Below are 17,789 nucleotides of genomic sequence, written 5' to 3'. Positions count from 1 at the left end.
AAGCATATTGGCCATACAGAAGGCTGGCAGACAAGAGAAGCAGGAGTCTTGCAGTTGCCTGGCCCCTGCAGGAGGTAAGAGCTGGTGTCTGAAGGCCCCTGCGGCGACTGTTCTCACAGCCTGCGTCCATGCCTGGGCCACTGGGACCAAATTCCTCACCACTTAGGAAAAGCCTTCTGAGCCAGGTAGGTGCCTGTGGCTCACGCCTGTAATCCTAACTACTCAGGAGGCTGAGATCTGAGGATTGTGGTTTGAAGCCAGCCCAGGCAGAAAAGTCCTTGCTATCTCCAACTAACTACTCAAGAATTATAAATGGCACTGTGGCTCAAGTGGTAGAGCACTAGCTCTGAGCACAATGAGGCTCAAGGGCAGCACCTAGGCCCTGAGTTCAAACCCTACAAGAGACAAAAAGCGGGGCAGGGAGAAAAAGCCTCCTGATGGAAGGTTTGCCTCCACCTGGCCAGTGGGTTGCCCTGCCCTCCTGGGGACTGGATACCTCACTTGGGTACTTCACTGGGTACCTAGACCTGCTCTGTCCCCTCCTCCCTCCCAAGCAAGTGAGACAGCTGACTCGTGCCTCCAGGAAGGCTGTTTATTACCATGATATAGACTGTACTTTGAAGACAGGACTTTTCAGAAGCAGGAAAATCTTAGTTGTCGCCTAGACAGGTGTGTCAAGGACACAGTGAAAGGAGCCATGCGGAAGTGGGGCGGGGGGAGCTTTATCCAACACTGTTACAACTTTACTTTAAAATGAGCAAAACATCTTTAAAAATCCTTATAAATTCTTTATAATATGTTACACATTTAGAGACAATATTTACAATAAAAGATGGGAGAGGGAGGACAGAGAAATCTACAGCAAATCTTTGCATAAAACAAGAGGGCTGACGGAAGTGGCAGGGCTTCCCTGGAATGGGTGAGGGGTCAGGGGTCTGGTGCTCTGAGGTCTATTTACAATGTGGGGTGGGAGGAGAAGGAGCTGGGCCCTGCCCATCCTGCAGGAACAGCCCAGCTGAGACCCCATAAATCAGTGTGTGTGAAGATACCAGGGTGTTCCTATCCCAGCCGAGGGGAAGAATGGGGAGGAGAGGGTCTGTGGGCTGAGGTGTGGACAGAGCAGGCCCAGCTGAAGTAAAAGACCGAACCTGGGTCCTCTCCAGACTGGGAAGCGGGCAGGATAGCTCCCCTTGGTCAAAGGGCTTCCTGGGATGACTTAGAGGCTGGCAAGGGGGCAGGAATGAAATTGGTGAGGGGTTTGGTCTGGCCTCTGGCAGTAACTCCAGCCTCTTCCTCTGAATCTAACAAGCACGGGGCCAGGGATCCTGGGTGCACCAAAGACTGTAAACTCGGAAGCAGGGGAGGGAAGGAAGGGGGCAGAAGCTTCTATTGCAAACACCTTTGGACAGTGACTTACACACACACACACATACGCACACGTACAAATTCTCTCCCCAGACACAGGCCCCTCCTCAGCGAGGGGCTGGCGGGGGAGGCAGCAGAAAGAAGCCAAACGCCAGTATCACCCAGTGTCTTTCTTCTAGCCTGGGTCTTGGGGCTCCCTCTCACTTTCCATGGCCAACAAAGGTCCCTAAGTACAGCCTTATAAAGGCCTTGTCACATATCCAGGGGACACAGACCCCAGCCGAGCTTCACCTTTGCCCGGCCCCTGGCTTCTCCTCTGCCTCCCCCCCACCCCCGCCCCACCAGCTCCTGCACGCAAATCCCAGCGGCCTGGGTCCTCTGGCTGGCACCCTGCTGCGCCCAGGTGCGGCAGAAGGGAGGGGGCTAGCCAGAGGAGACTCCCCGAGGGGCCCTGTGGAGGCGGGGTGGGAGTGGGGGTGATGGAGGAGAGGGCGTCACAGACACGGATGGAGGCGGGAGACAGCCTGGCGGCGCGGGGCCTGGCTCTGCAGGGCGCCCAGGTCCGCGGGCGGCAGCGAGGCGGCCGACGCCCGGGCCTTGGTGGACTCCAGGCTGCTGAGGCCCGAGTCCTTGGTGTCGCTGAGGGCGCGCGCGCCCGCCGGCTCCGGGGCGCCCCCTCCGCCCAGCTCCTTCCACTCGTTGAAGTTGAGATCGGTCAGCGGGCTCTGCACCACCACGGTGTGGCGGCGCCAGCTGCTCCGGCGGCGCCGCGTTTCGGGGGACAGCGGGCGCCGCAGCCGCACGGCCAGCATGTCGTCGGCCGTGCCCCGCAGCCGCAGCCGCAGGGCCTCCATGCGCGAGGGCCGCGCGCCCAGCGCCGTGGCCGCGGCCGCCGCGGGGCGCAGAGACTCCTGGCTGCTGGACGAGGCGGAGCCCGGCGGCTCCGGGGCGCCCGGGCTCTCGGCGGCGTCGGGGCGGCTGCGGGACAGGCGGCGGCGCGCCAGCGTGTCGCAGGGCATGAGGTGGTGCGAGCTGAACGAGGGCCGGCGCCCCAGCCGCGCGCCCGCGCCCGCGCCGCCCTCCGTGTCCGTCTCCGCCAGGCTCAGCTCGCTGCGCTCGTCGTCCGCCTCGTCCCCCGCGCCCGCGCGCCGGCCCTCGGCGCCCGAGCACACGCTGCGGTCCATGGTGGACAGGGTGGAGTAGCCCGACACGATGGAGCCCGTGTCCGCGGCCGGCCTCTCCTCGGGCGCCGCCGGGGGGCTGAGGAGGCCGGCGGCGGGGTCGGGCGGCTCCGGGGTCCCCGCGGCCCCGGGGGTCCCCGCCGCCGCCGCCGCGCCGGGCTTGAGCGCCTCCTGCTCCGAGTCGTCGTCGGTGCTGCTGCCCAGGCCCCGCGCCTCCCGCCGCTTCTTCCGCTTGCGGTTGACGGCCGAGATGAAGGAGATCGCCAGCATCTCCCGGGTGTACGGCTCCTTCTTGGGGGCCCACGAGCCCTGCGCGGGACGAGAGGGAGGAGGCGCGGTGAGCGGTGAGGAAGCCAGAAAGAAAGAGCGCCCCCCCCCCGCCGCGCCCCCCCACCCGCTGCAGGGCGGGCGGCACCCGTTGGTGGGGATGACTCTGGGAGTACAGAGAACCCCGACCATGGCTCCCCCGCTGGCAGTGCTGAGGGCCCCCAGCATCTGGTCCTGGCCCTTGGAAGCCAGGTAGGAGGACCAGGCCCTATGGTCAGGATGGGATGTGGCGAGCTCTGCTCCCTAGGTTCTGACACCCGGCAGCCACCATTCGACTACCAAGACCACCTGCCACGTGTGAGGACAGTCTCAGGCCTCTTTATTACTAATATACTGGCAGCCAGTCCTTGCCTCAGTACCTCTATCTCAGGGGTGTGTCTACTAGTTGAGGTTTATGCTAAGGACAGATCCAGTCCCTGCACCAGAAAAGCAACAAACACCCAGAATCAAGCTGGGAATGTGGCTTAGTGGTAGAGTGCTTGCCTAGCATGCATGAAGTCCTCAGTAAACATACACAGAAAAAGAAAAAGACAGAGGTGGCGCTGTGGCTCAAGTGGTAGCGTGCTAGCCTTGAGCAAAAGAAGTTTAGGGACAGGGCTCAGGTCCTGAGTTCAAGCCCCAGGAGTGGCAATACACACATACATACAAGGAAGGAAGGAAGGGAGGGAGGGAGGAAGGAAGGAAGGAAGGAAGGAAGGAAGGAAGGAAAAAGAAACACCTAGAGCCTGAAAGCAGAGGGTCAGAACTGACCTCAGAGCAGTCACTGTGGAAAGAAGCCTTCTGACTAGCCTCTGGGAATTCTAATTATCTGAACTATCTGAGCCTTGGTTTTCCCATTTGTAAAATAGAGACGGTAAAACAAAGATAAAAGCAAACAAAAAAATCCTCAAGGATCTTTTGTAAGACTAGCACGAAATAGGATGAAAAGTTCTCTGCACAGGCACTGGCACTGGCTGATGCTCCACAAGCATGAGCAAGCCTCTCTTCCTAGTTCACACCAGTAATTCAAAGTAGCTCACTAGGGCTATGGTGACGTCTGAGTGGGCTTACAGCAAAACTGCACTTTCTGAGACACATGCTCTGTGCATGGTCAAGGCACTGTGGCAAAGCCGAGGCCTCCGGAGGAGCTCCAGGCTAGTGCAGGAGTCAGGCAGGCTCAGAATCTGCTGGTCAGGGAAAGGGAGGTCAGGGAAACAGCAGCCTATGAACTGGGTGGAAGTCAGGGCCATGTCCACTGCAGGTAAGGGTGGCCAGAGTGGACAAAGAAGGAGCCAGGCCATCCGGGTAGGGTAGGACTGCTGGACAGAGAGCCGGCTATCAGTCACTATGGACTGTGGCCACAGTCATTTCTGAGCCCCCCTCCCCCCTTTACCCTCAGATACTTAACACTCCATGGCTCCTTTAGGGGTCATCTGCTTTCTTGAGACCCATTTTAGACTTTCTTTACTGCCTAACCTGTCCATTGTCCTTGACTGAGCTGAGGCCCTCACATCCTTCACAGGGGAAAGAGCTGTCAGCTGAAAGTTCTCCCACTATCCACCACCACCAGTGCCACCTGCCTTCTCTCTCATTGCAGGGCGTGGGTCCCAGCTCTTCTCCATCCATATGGCTTGGCTTTGCCTGAACAGCCAGACTTCTGCGCAAGCTCCCCTCTCTCCCTCACTGGGGAATGGGCTTAGCATCTTAGCTTCTGCCTCCCTGCATGGACACGGTCCTTATCTGCTCATTAGTTCAATGTCTGTTTTCCTCTTGAGAAGGCCAGTCTTGGGAGGCCAGGAACCTATCTGCTTTGCTTATTATGCTTTCAGAGCCCAGCGCAGAGCTGACATGTAGCAGATGTTCAGTAAGTATCCACAGTCTGACTAAATAAAGAAGCCTGCCCTCTGGAGACATTCTCAGATTAGGGTGTCAGGGCAGTGCTAGCCTTACAGAATGAGTTGAAAGTGTTCTATTTTCTAGAAGAGATTATAGAGAACTAGTATTATCTGAATGCATCCATGTTGTGTATCACTTAGCAGTGTGGATCCATTCCAGGAAGCACATGGTGGGGTGATCATGTGGTCGTGTGTCTATCGCAGTGTGTACTCACACAAATCTGCAGCTTAGTACACACCCAGGGGTTTCTGATATGTGTGCTACATTATGGACCAAAATGTTATTAGGTTGTGCACAACTATTTTAAAATAATACTATTTCCTAATTACAATAGTTTAAAGTTACTTAAATTGATTATCTAAAATAAAAATAATCTAGATATGGTAACAGTCTCAGCACTGAGGAGGCTGAGAACAAGGAATATAAGTTTGAGGCTGGCCTCAAACATAAGTGCTACACAGAAAGTTCCAGGCAACTTTGAAACCCTGTCTCAAAATTGTGTGTGGGTTGCCAGGCACAGTGGCTCACTCCCATAATCCTAGCTACTCTGGAGGCTGAGATCTGAGGATTGCGGTTCAAAGCCAGCCCACGCACTAAAGACCAAGAGACTCTTATCTTCAATTAACATCTAGAAAATGGGAAGTTGGGCTGTGGCTCCAAGGGTAGGGTGGTAGCCTTGATCTGAAGAACTCAGGGACTGTGCCCAAGCCCAGGGGTAGAGCAGTATCCTTGAGCTGAACAGCTCAGAGATAGCGCCCAGGCTCCAAGTTCAAGCCCCATGACCCACCAAAAAAAATGTGTGTGGCCCGTTGCCTGTGGTCCACACCTATAAACCTATGACTCCTCAGGAGGATGAGCTCTGAGGATCATCCGAGAGACTCATCTCCAATCAATTACCAAAAAAAGCCAGAAGTGGAGCTGTGTACAGTGCTAATGCCCAGCAAAAAAGCTCAGAAACAGCACCCAGGCCCTGCCCCAAGACCAGCAAAATAATAATAATAATAATAATGTGTGTGTATACTCCCAAAATATTTTGTAGAATTCATCAATGAAACTGTCTAAGCCTTAGATTTTCTTTGCTAGAAAGTTTTTAATTACAAATTCAATTTCTTTATATAGAATGATTTAAATTATCCCTTCATAAATAAGTTTTGATGATTTGAATCTTGAGTCTTGGAAGTCTTTCAACGACTAGATCCATTTTTTTCTAAAGCTACCGAGTTTATCAGCATAAAGTTGCTTATAGTATTCTCTGATTATACTTTTAGTGTCTGTGTGGTCTGTTGTGATGTCCCTCCCTATATTGGCAATTTGTGCCATCTGTTTTTATAATTAGTCTGGCTAGAGATCTATTAATTGTATTGATTTTTTTTCAAAGAAACAGCTTATTGTTTTATTGACTTTTTAACTGTTTCTAACTTCATTGATTTCTGATTTCATCTTTATTGGCCCCTCCTTTTGCTTGCTTTAGGCTCTCCAAAGACTTTAAAGAATGTTTACTTATTGGCTGGGAGTGTAGCCTAGTGGTAGAGTGTTTGCCTAGCATGCATGAAGCTCTAGGTTCAATTCCTTAGTATTACATACCCAGAAAAAGCTAGAAGTGGTGCTGTGGATCAAGTGGTAGAGCTCTAGCCTTGAGAAAGCCCAAGCCCTAAGTTTAAGCCCCAGGACTAACAAAATAAATAAACAAGTAAATAATTATAAATAATAAAAAATAAATGAAAAAAGAATATATGCTTATCATAGAATACACTGTTGTTTATCCCCATTTTACAGATGAAGAAACTGAGCATCAGAAAGAGATTAAATAACATGTCCAGTGTCCCAGACTACTAAGTGGCAGAGCCAGGACTGTCTGACTGCCTGTGCTTCTAACCCCTGAACCACACTGCCTCATGGCTGCCCAACTCCTCCTAAGCCAGGCCCTTTTACCATACCAGGTGTCTCACCAAGCACTGCCTACATGAGCCACTTCTCAGCTTACTTGAATACTCAAGATTTCCCACCTTCCTTCCCAGGGATCCTAACTTTCCTCATGATCCGACCATCACCCTCCCAATTCTCTTGACCGAAAACCAAGACGGGCTGGCGTAGACAGGGAGAAAGCCTTTAGAACTGCCTAGTTGCTTACCTTGGACTTGGCTGAACTACAGGTGGTGGAATCTGTTGGTAAGACAGAAAGAAAACAGAATTGGATCAGGGCAAGAGCAGGCGGAATCCCAGGAACACAATTCTCTTGCCTCAAAGGCTTCAGAAAGAGGACACTCTCCCTAGACCCTAGGAGTGTGATGGTATTTTCAAAGAGCTGAAAATGATGTCAGTCACCACTTCCTTTTCAGACAGGAAGTGACATCAAGCATGGGGGGGCCACTAGGCCATCCTCTACCCAGGGTTAAGAAGAAGGGGCACTTTTCTTTGAGCATGGTTCTTTCCCCTCCCCATTCTGTCCCAGTGACTAAAGCATTGGAGAGAAAACGCCAAATATCAGATGCAATCCACAAAAACCACAACAGTGCAACACAGCAAATCACAGATGCTCTGGAGAAATGGAGACCACACAGTGCATGGAGAGTGGGGCCTATCCCCCCACCTCCCCAGGCCATGAGACCAAATGAATGGTCCAGACAACAGCGGAAATGAAGTGAGTGGGTGGGACCTAGGAGTTACAATGGGCTGCTGACGGAGGGAGGTTAACCTCTGGTACAGCCAGTCACAAAAGAGGACAAAGCCTCCTCCTATCTGTGGGACCCGGAGTCCCACATCTGTGATAGCATTCATTAAGTGAAGGAACCAGAAACAAGTTCTGGCAACGTTCCCTCCAAGGCTGGAGAGGGGCAGGCTGATTCAGAGGCCTCCGGGGTAGCCAGCAGGTGGGGTTAATCCACACTCTCTCCTGGGCAGGCAGGTTAGAGGTTTCCCCGCCCCTCGCCCCCATACACATGGTGAGAACAGCAAGATGAGCTGACCACACACACTGGATGGCGGCAGCAGGTGATTAGAAGAGGCACAGGGATCCTCCTTGCTACCCCCAAACTATTACAAGTAGGCCTGCTGTGGGGAGCTCTGCCTGGGACAGAACTGGGCACACCACGGGGAGATGCCACTGTGGGGGAGGAGGCAATGGCTGGGGCCAAGAAGGGGGAGGCCATTCTTTTGCCCGTGGGGAAAAGGGTCAGCAGTCTCTGAAACAGGGGCGGAGCTGACGGCTGCTGGGGGAGCGTCACTGACGCCCTGCAGAAGCAGGCCCAGCCAAGCTTCTTGGATTTTAGAGGTCTAAAGTGAGTGAAGGCTGCCTTCGGGCTGGAGAGGGCAGCCACCCCTGTGCCAGGCTTCTGCTCCAGCTGGAGCCTGAGAAGGGGCCTGGAGATTGGAAGGGTTAGGTGGGGGTGAGGGGGTGCTGTGACCCCTGGTGTGTCCGGGGTGGGGTTCTCTGCCTGGCACCTTTCTACCTAGCTCTCGGGTCTGCCCAGCCTTCTTATAATCACCGGCTACTGTTAGTGACCGATCCGCAACACTGCACAGTACCCTTTAAATCTCCAACAGGTCCGCTGGAGGAGGGAGGCGGGAGAGGAAGAGGAGGGGTGGAGGGGATGGGGAGGGAGAGCAGGGGAGAAGAGGAGGGAGGGCAGGGTGCAAGGAGAAAAGGAAGAAAAATTTAAAAGAGGAACTCGCGTAGAAGGACACTGCCAGCCCCGGAGAAATTAGACTGAGGAAAGAAACCAGAGGCGGAGGCGGGGCCCGGGGCGGGGCTCAGCAGATGAGGTGGGATCCCCCGACACCAGGGGGCAGGTCCCACAACAGCCAGGCTGAGATCGCCACAGGGGAGGGGAAACTAGACCTGTGGCCAGGCACCCGGGACCCTTTCAGCCCACCCCGCTGCGCCAGTCCCCCCACCCCACCCTGCTCCTGACCTCACCTGAGCCTGGGTCGCCAGGGGGCACTGTCCTGCCGATGTTGGGCAGCAGGTACTCAATGTTGGGCACTGACTGGGGCTCCTTGTCATCCACAGGCGTCTGCGAACAGGAGGAGGGGTCAGCCAGAGGTGCCCAGAGGCTAGACCTTGGACATCTCAGAGCAGGGTGCCCTGACAATAGGGCAGGCAAAACCTGCCTCCCTCAGCAGACAGAGCCCAAGGGCAGGGCCTACGTATCTTCCACAGGTCTGTTCTGTGCCGTTCACAGCAGGACAGAATCCCAAAGGCTCCCTCAGCTGAGGATGAACAGACATGGGTCCCCCCCCCACCTCCATCAGACTAGAGCTCCCCACATGCTTCCTTCCCATAGGGTAGAGAGCAGGGTGGGTTGGGGGGGCACAGCCTGGGCTAGTGGACTGGGTTTCCTGGGAGCCAGGTCAGAACTTCCCTGTCAGACTGGGGACTCGTGAAGACAAGGCTGCATGTCCATGAGAACAGAGATGGGCTGGGACGCTGCCTTGCTTCAGTCTTTCCCACTCTGTCCCCAGCATGGGGGCCCACCTCAGAACAGACCCCCTTATCACTTACTCGCTCTCCCTTGTCTTCATCATCGCTGAAAAACCAGTCTGACTGCAGAGGAGACAAAAGGAAGGGGTGAAATTGGTACGGAGAGGACTGAGGGCAACCCGCTGGCTAAGGACCACAGGCACATCCTCGGAGACAGGAAGGAGGGCGCAGAGGAGATGGGAGCCCGCTCTACAGACTAAACAAACAGGGGGACAGGGGGCCCATTGTGGGAGGGAAACAGACCCCCTAGTGCAAGAAGGCTAATTATCAACTGGTGACAGTCTCCTTGAACTGCATGCAGAGGGCAGGCAGAAGGTTGGAGGCAGGAGTGCCCTCTAGTGCCAGCCACATGTACTAGCAGAAAAAGGTTACATGGTTACATGTAACACACACACACACACACACACACACACACACTAAGGATTGAAGTGTCACATTCCCTACCCCCAAAAACAGTGTTAGGACATTCTTTCACTGGTTGATGAGCAAGAATTTTCTCAAATTCCAACCAAACAGGATAGAAAATAAAATAAAAACTTCACACAGATATATTTATCTTAAGAAATGGAGAATCTTGAAGAAATATTTCTCAGTGTTTGCTGAAGTGTTTCTCAGGGCCAGGTGGGGTAGCACATATCTGTAATACTATTACTGGGAGACTGAGACAGGAGGAGCTAACCAGAACCACCTCGAGAATTATGCCACGCTAGACAACATTGCAAGACACTACCACAAACACCAAACCCATCCAAATGAAAAAACAAACAGCTTACAAATAATTATCACGTTCTTAAAACTTTCAGCCGCAATAGACTTGGTGAGCCTTTTTTTTTTTTTTTTTTTTTTGGTGCTAGTCCTGGAGCTTGAACTCAGGGCCTGAGCACTGTCCTTGGACTATTTCCTCAAAGCTAGTACTCTGCCACTTGAGCCACAGCACCACTTCTGGCTTTTTCTATGTATGTGGTACCGAGGAATCAAATCCGGGTCTTCGTGCATGCTAGGCAAGCACTCTACCACTAGGCCAAACTCCTGGCCCTCTAAGACTCTTATATCCAAGTAACCACCAGAAAACTGGAAGTGGCTCTGCGGCTCAGTGTGGTAGAGTGATAGCCTTGAGTTAAAGAGCTCAGGGACAGTGCTCAGGCCCAGAGTTCAAGCCCCACAACCAACAGAAAAATACAATTAAAAAAAGAAACCAAAAAGTAATGGGTGTTTTATTTTGCTTTGTTTGTGCTTCGATCGTGTGTGGATTTTTCATTCATGGCTGATATTATACCACTGGAAGCCGTCCTCAAGTTCCAGCTGCGTGTGCATGTGTGTGCACACACGCTGATGCCGGTGCTTGAACTCAGTGTCTTGATATTGTCCCACAGCTTTTTTGCTCAAAGCTAGTATTCTACCATTTGAGCCACACTCCCAGTTTTTTTGCTAGGTAACTGGAATAAGAGTCTCATAGCTTTTCCTGCCCAAACTGGCTTTGAACTGTGGTTCATTACAGGCATGAAGCACCAACACCCAGCAAGATTATACTTTTTCTTAATTAAAAGATATGTAGTCTAGCACTTTGGCCAGCAAATAAGTTGAAAGTTGTGAAAAAGGTCTGGCTCCTAAAGAGACTGCCATTAAAAGCTAAGCACTGCACTGGATACTGGTGGCTCACGTCTGTAATTCCAGCTTCTGAGGAGGCTGAGATCTGAGGATTACAGTTCAAAGCCAGCCAGCCCAGGCAGGAAAGTTGGTGAGAGTGTTTTTTTTTTTTTTTTTTTCCGGGGAGGGGGTGGGGAGGGTCATGGGGCTTGTACTCTGCCTGGGCGCTGTCCCTGAGCTTCAGTTCAAGGCTACCGCCCTACTCTTGAGCCAAGCCCCACTAGCTGTTTTCTAGTGGTTAATTGGAGATAAGAGTCTCAGGTCCTTTTGTGCCGGGGCTGGCTTTGAACCTTGATCCTCAGATCTCAGCCTCCTGAGTAGCTAGGATTACAGTCAGGAGCCACCATGCCCCAGCAGTTGGCAGTCAGCAGAGGTGACTCTTATCTCCAAAATTACTCAGAAAAAGCCAGTACATCAGTGACTCAAGGAGCTCTAGCCTAGACAAAAAGAAAAAGAATCTCAGGAACAGTGCCCAGGCCCTGAGTTTAAGGGCTGGGTCCATAGGCAAGGTACCTTGAGGGCATCTCAGGAATCGACTAACCCCAGTTATCGAGGCTCCATGGTATAAAGATGTAAGCTCATTTGAAAGATGTTTCTCTCAAGAAGAGAGCTCCAAGGCACTCTGCCCACACAGGGCTACACAGGGAGTGTTTCCTATGTTCAGCTACCCAAGTCCTCAGGGGGTACTGCAACCAGGTCCCAAGGGGCCCTGATACCTGCTCAAATTAGTGGCAGACTTGGCATCATCCATATGATACTAGCTTGGCAGTCATGTAGAATACAAGGTTTACAAAGCCATGAAGGCTTCCACCAGGATTCTGTGAGGCCCAGTGGTGTATGGCAGGGTTGGAGTTCCTGCAGGCAGCCTCCGTGTGAAGCGGTGAGGTGGAAGCCGAAGCTGTAATGGGAGGACTTTTGACCTGTCTACCTAGGAAAGCCACTGTTACTGAGGAGAGTTGGCCCTGAGAGAAAAAGCCATGGAGCCTGCAGATAGCAAGGCCAGAGAACAGGACTCCCTTTGCCCGTTTGAGCTCACATTACAATACTGCATGCCCTAAATGCTGGACATGGAGCTACATGATTTAATGTTTGCTCTGCTGGACTTTGATTTTGTCCGAATCCTCCTCCTGCGCCCTAATTCTTCCTTGTTGGAAGAAGAATGCTTACTCGGACACTGTCTGTTGGAAGTATGTAAACTATATTTTGATTCTACAAAGGTTTGCAGCTAAGAGTTTGTTTTGAGTATCAAACAGGAATTCTGGACTTGGATTTGTTTTTTTTCCACCAGTCATGGGGCTTGAACTCAGGGCCTGGGTGCTGTCCTTGAGCTTTTTCACTCAAGGCTAGTGTTCCACAACTTTGAGTCACAGCGTCACTTTGTTTTCTGGTGGTTAATTGGAGATAAGAGTCTCAGCTTTGGGCTGTGATCCTCAGATCTCAGCTCCTGAGTAGCTAGGATTACAGGCGTGTGTCACCACTGCCCCACTGGAATCAAGACTTTTGTATAATGTTAGACTGAGGAGACGGTGAGAACTCTTAGAGATGGCCTGGATGCATTTTGCATTATGAAATGGATTTTGAGGCTAGAGGTAGAATGTTATGGATTGGTTATAAATTACCTTCCACAGCTTATCTATTGGAGCTTAGCTCCCAGCTGGTGGTGTTATTTTGGGAGGATTGAGGCATTTTAGGAGGGAATACCTAGCTGGAGGAGGCAGGTCACTGGGGACACGTGTCTTGTCATTTGGTGAACCTTACGGTCTCTCCGCTTCCTGGTTTACTATTTCCTGTCTACCATGAGGTCAAGAGGGTCCTCCACAGACTCCCCTCACCACCATGTTTTGCTGGAGCCTAAGGATAAGCAGTCATGGATTGGGTCCTTGGAAACTGTGAGCCAAAATAAACCCTTTCTCTCCCCTTCGCCCCTCTTTTTGTGCCAATCCTGGGCTTGAATTCAGGGCTTGAGTAACTGTGAGCTTTTGTTGCTCAAGCTAATGCTCTATCATTTAAGCCACAGCTCCACTTCTGGATTTTTAGTAGAGATAAGAATCCATGAGCCCAGCGCAGTGGCTCACGCCTGTAATCCCAGCTACTCAGGAGGATGAGATCTGAGGATCAAAGTTCAAAGCCAAGCCGGGCACAAAAGGACCCTAGACTCTTATCTCCAATTAACCTCTAGAAAATGGGAAGTGGGACCTGGTTCAAGGGTAGGATGATAGCCTTGAGCTGAAGAGCTCAGGGACAGTGCCCAGGCAGAGTTCAAGCACCATGACCCACCAAAAAGAAAAAAAAGAGTCCATGAACTTTCTTGCCCTGGCAGCCTTCAATCACAATCCTGAAATCTAAGCCTCTTGAGTAGCTAGGAGTATAGATATGAGCCACTGGTGCCTGGCTTGACCCTGCTTGTCTATTTATTTCTTGGTTATGGGGTATGAACTCAGGGCCTAAGCACTATCCCTGAGCTCTTTTTTTTTTTCTTTTTTCTTTTTTTTGGAGAATCATGGTGCTTAAACTCAGGCCTGGGTGTTGTCCCTGAGCTCTTCAGCTCAAGGCTACCACCCAGCCCCTTGAGCCATAGCCCCACTTCTGGTTTTCTGGTGGTTAATTGGAGATAAGAGTCTCAGGTCCTTTTGCGCCCGGGTGGCTTGGAACCGTGATCCTCAGATCTCAGCCTGCTAGGATTACAGGTGTGGGACACCATGCTCGGTTCCCTTGCTGTGTCAGTTATCTCAGATACACACTAACAAAAAGCGGACACACATCTCCTTCAGAAGGAAAATGAATAAATAAGCCATGACATATCCAGACAATGAGAAATTATTCAGTTTCAAAAATAAATGAGCGGGGCCGGGAGTTTGGCCTAGGGTAGAGTGCTTGCCTAGCATGCATGAAGACCCGGGTTTGATTCCTTGGTACCAAATACATAGAAAAAGCCAGAAGTGATGCTGTGGCTCAAGCGGTAGAGCTCTAGCCTTGAGAAAGCCCAAGGACAGTGCTCAGGCCCTGAGTTCAAGCCTCAGAATTGGAAAATAACAAAATAAGAGTGGCATTGTCCAAAAAGAAATGTACTCATTACTTGACGTACATAATTGTAATCCCTCTGTACACCACCTTTCTAATGACAATAAAAGAAAATATAAAATGAAAAAAAAAAGAGCTAACAAGCCAGGAAAAGGCATGGAGGTCACTTTACTGTATATTACTAAATTAATTTATGCAGTAAAAAAATGCCCATACTGTATGATTCCAACTCTCCAACTATAAGACATTCTGGAAAATTCAAAACTCTAGACAGTACAGGGACCCAGGGTTACAGGCCTGGGGTAGGGAAGATGCTCAGGGAGAGTGGAGAGGAGCCCTTCTTACCACAGTGGAGATTCCCCGGCTGACACTATGATAGTAGACACATCCCTCATCTGTCCACTCCCATGGGAGATACAAAAGCGAACTCCTGATGTCAACCATGATCTTGGGTGATTATGATGTCAGGCTGTCAGGTCTTCCTTTTCTTTCTTTCTTTCTTTTTATTTTTTCAGCACTGTGGTTTTAAGCAGAGGGCCTTTACATTTGCTAAGTGGGCACTTAAGTTGAGCCATACCTCCAGTCCTTTCTGCTTTACTTTTTGTCAGAAAGCGTTTCAGCTCAGGGCTAGCTTTAGACTGCAATCCTCCCATCTCCAGAATGGCTGGGATTACAGGCATGACCTACCACACCCTACGGGTCTTATGTAATCCAGGGCTCGGGCCTTGCACATGCTAGGCACACCCCAGTCGTAAGCCGCTATGATTTGGTCTGAGTGAGCTCCCCAGTCACGACGAAGGAGGGGAGGTTGACAATGCAGAGGTATACATGGGCCCAGGGCACACAGGGATTGTCTCTTGATTTTGCTATGAACCTGGAAGTCCTCTAAACAAGGTTTTTGTTGTTGTTATTGTTGTTTTGGTTTTTTGTTTTTTGGGTCACAGGGCTTGAATTCCGGGCCTGGGTGCTGTCCCTGGAGCTCTTCAGCTCAAGGCTACTGCCCTACTCCTTGAGTCACAGCCCCACTTCCCGTTTTCTAGAGATTAATTGGAGATAAGAGCCTCATATTCTTTAGTTCTTTAGTGCCCGGGGTGGCTTTGAACCTTGATCCTCTGATCTCAACCTCCTGAGTAGCTAGGATTATAGCTAAACAAGTTTTTAAAAGTCAAAGTAAAGTGAAGTTAAACGTAAGTTAAACATAAGAAGTGATAACAAATGAACTAAGCAATTTACTTATAAAGAGAGGGGAAAATAAACCCAAACAAAGGAAAAGAAATATCCCTAAAAGGAGGGAAAATAACTAATAAGTCAATACAGTAGAAGGTTAAAGTATTTAAAATGATCAAAAATTAAAACTGAGGGGGGTGAGGTAGCTCACACCTGTAATCCTAGCTACTCAGAAGGCTGAGATCTGAGAATCACAGTTTAATGCCAGCCCAGGCACTATAGTCCCAGAGACTCTTATTAACTACTAGAAAACTGGAAGTGGTCCTCTGGCTCCAGGGGTAGGATGGTAGCCTTGAGCTGAAGACCTCAGGGACAGTGCCCAGGCCCAGAGTTCAAGCCCCACAACTGGAAAAAAAAAATTAAAACTGAGCTGGGCACCTGGTAGTTTGTGCCTGTAATCCTAGCTGCTCAGGAAGTGAATCTGAGGAACAATGTTTGAAGCCAGCCTAGGTAGGAAATCTGTGAGTCTTTTAGCCCCACTGAACTATCCAAAAAGCCAAAAGTGGTATTGTGGTTCAAGTGGGAGAGGCCTAGCCTTAAGCAAAAAGAAGCTTGGTAATAGTGCCCAGGCAGGCCCTGAGTTCAAGTCTCAAGACTGGTGCACGCATGCGCAAGTGTATGCACACGTACACACACAAATGCTTGTACTCAGAAAAAAAATGAGAAGAAAACAAATCTTTGATGAATCTGGTCAAGGTAAAGAGAAGACACAATACAGACGGAAAAGGAAAACTAATAGCTAGAATAGGTATTTGAAACATAATAAAAATATTAAAAAATAATGTGCTAATTCAGATAAAATGTTTATAATGCATTTCTAGAAAGCTGCCAAAATGACAAAAGGAAAATCAGACTACAAACAACCAAATTCATTTAAATAATCATTCAGACCTTCACTCCCAAAGCCTTGCAGACCTTGGCATTTTGTAGTTTTAATATATTCCTCCAATATTCCAAGGAATTTATAATCTCTGTCTTCATGAGCCATTCTAAAGATGGGGAATGAGGGAATACGAAGTCTAGGCATAGTGGCATACCTCTGCAATGCCAGCTACTCAGGAGGCAGAGGTAGAAGGATTGTGGTCTAAAGTAGGTCCTGGAACTCCTCTGGCCTAATGCCAATATTATTATTTCTTAGACCTAGGAGGGAACCTGGGTCTCAGATTTGGATTTGGAAATCTGATAACTCATAAACCCATCCTAAAGCTCCAGAAGAGGGTAGAGCTGCCTGTGTGTTAGAACACAAAGACCTCCTATGTCCTCTGCTGGGCAGGGAGGTGGCTGCAGTGTAGAGTCTGGAAGGAAGCATAGGACAATCTTAAGTGGACAACAGGTTAAGGGCTAGGTGTTGTTCTCAGTGTGAAGCCAGCTCAGGAAGAAAAGTTGCTGGGAGACATTTTTTTTGGTCACTTGTGGGGCCTCAGCTCTGTCTCTGAGCTCCACAGCTCAAGGCTACTCAAGCTCAAGGCTAATGTCCTACCATTTTGAGCCATAGCACCACTTCAGGTTTTCTGGTGGTTAAGTGGATGTAAGAGTCTCAAGGTCTGCCCCAGCTGGCTTTGAACCATGATCCTCAGATCTCAGCCTCCTGAGTAGCTAGGATTACAGGTGTGAGCCACTAGCACTCAGGCCATGAGAATCTTGAGCACAAGAGGCTCAGGGACAGCACCCAGGTACTGAGTTCAAGCCCCACAATCAACAAAAATACATACATACATACATGCATACATACTAAAGAAAATTTAAAAAAATATGATTTAGGGGGCCAGGAGTTTGGCCCAGTAGTGTAGTGCTTATCTAGCATGCATGAAGACCTGGGTTTGATTCCTCAGTACCACATACATAGAAAAAGCCAGAAGTGGTGCTGAGGCTCAAGTGGTAGAGCTCTAGCCTTGAAGAAAGCCCAAGGACAGTGCTCAGGCCCTGAGTTCAAGCCTTAGGACTGGCAAAAAAAAAAAAATAGGCTTTAGGAGGTGGGAGGGAGGGAAGCCTCTAGGTGCCTTCAGGAGCGAGGAGAAAGGAGCAGAACTGGCCCAAGACGGGCAAGAGAATGGAGGATCTGCCCTGGGGCCATGCTCTGTGCCGCCTGCCTGGCCTGGCCACCCAGTAGTCTACCCTCAGGCCCAGGCATCGTTCTTGCCTCCCTTCTCTGAGAGTCAGGCCAGCTTGAAGCTCAACGACCTCCTGTTATGCCTGGAAACGCAGCCAGCCTGTCACTTTGAACACACAGCCACCCCAGTTCTGCCAGTCTTGCCTCAGACACAACCCACACTTGCCAATCTCTCTCTTTCACACACACACACACACACACACACACACACACACACACACACACACACACACAGTGGGCACATACGTGCTGGATCAGCGTCTCCACGATCTTGTAGCGGTCAGGCATGTGGGTCACCATATCTGTCATGTTGTCCTCAGATGTCCTCACCAGTGTTGGCCCGAAGACCAGGGCCAGGTTCCGAGGCTCCATCTGGGCAGGGGAAGAGGGCAGGCCGGGGTCAGTGCTCAGAGCTCTCACCTCCAGTACTTCCCCATCCTCTCCCTGCCATGCCCTGACCCCATTCTGGGCTATCCCTAGCTTAGGGACAATGGAGGTGGGGAACAGAACAGACAGCCAGCAGTACCCTGAACACCTCCACAGGATGGGCCTGAGG

At 50.7% G+C, this 17,789-nt stretch overlaps 1 protein-coding gene across 6 annotated transcripts in view; it reads right to left on the bottom strand.

Moving 5' to 3' along the window:
- Positions 1-578: 578 nt before the first annotated feature.
- Positions 579-17,789, bottom strand: part of Arhgap23 (Rho GTPase activating protein 23) — a 75,317-nt gene continuing 58,106 nt past the window's right edge. For all 6 annotated transcript variants that reach the window (XM_090350723.1, XM_090350726.1, XM_090350722.1 and 3 more), the window contains 5 exons: positions 17,480-17,605; positions 9,250-9,291; positions 8,665-8,761; positions 6,880-6,911; positions 579-2,855 (listed from right to left, as the gene is read on the bottom strand). In XM_090350723.1, the coding sequence (XP_090206849.1) occupies positions 1,860-2,855; positions 6,880-6,911; positions 8,665-8,761; positions 9,250-9,291; positions 17,480-17,605 (1,293 nt within the window). In that variant the 3' untranslated portion in view covers positions 579-1,859. The remainder of the gene's footprint in view (positions 2,856-6,879; positions 6,912-8,664; positions 8,762-9,249; positions 9,292-17,479; positions 17,606-17,789) is intronic.

The sequence above is a fragment of the Megascapheus bottae genome, chromosome 17 (assembly GCF_031878675.1).
Source record: "Megascapheus bottae isolate mThoBot1 chromosome 17, mThoBot2.hap1, whole genome shotgun sequence".
NCBI lineage: Eukaryota > Metazoa > Chordata > Mammalia > Rodentia > Geomyidae > Megascapheus > Megascapheus bottae.
This window is presented reverse-complemented; position numbering and strand designations above follow the sequence as displayed.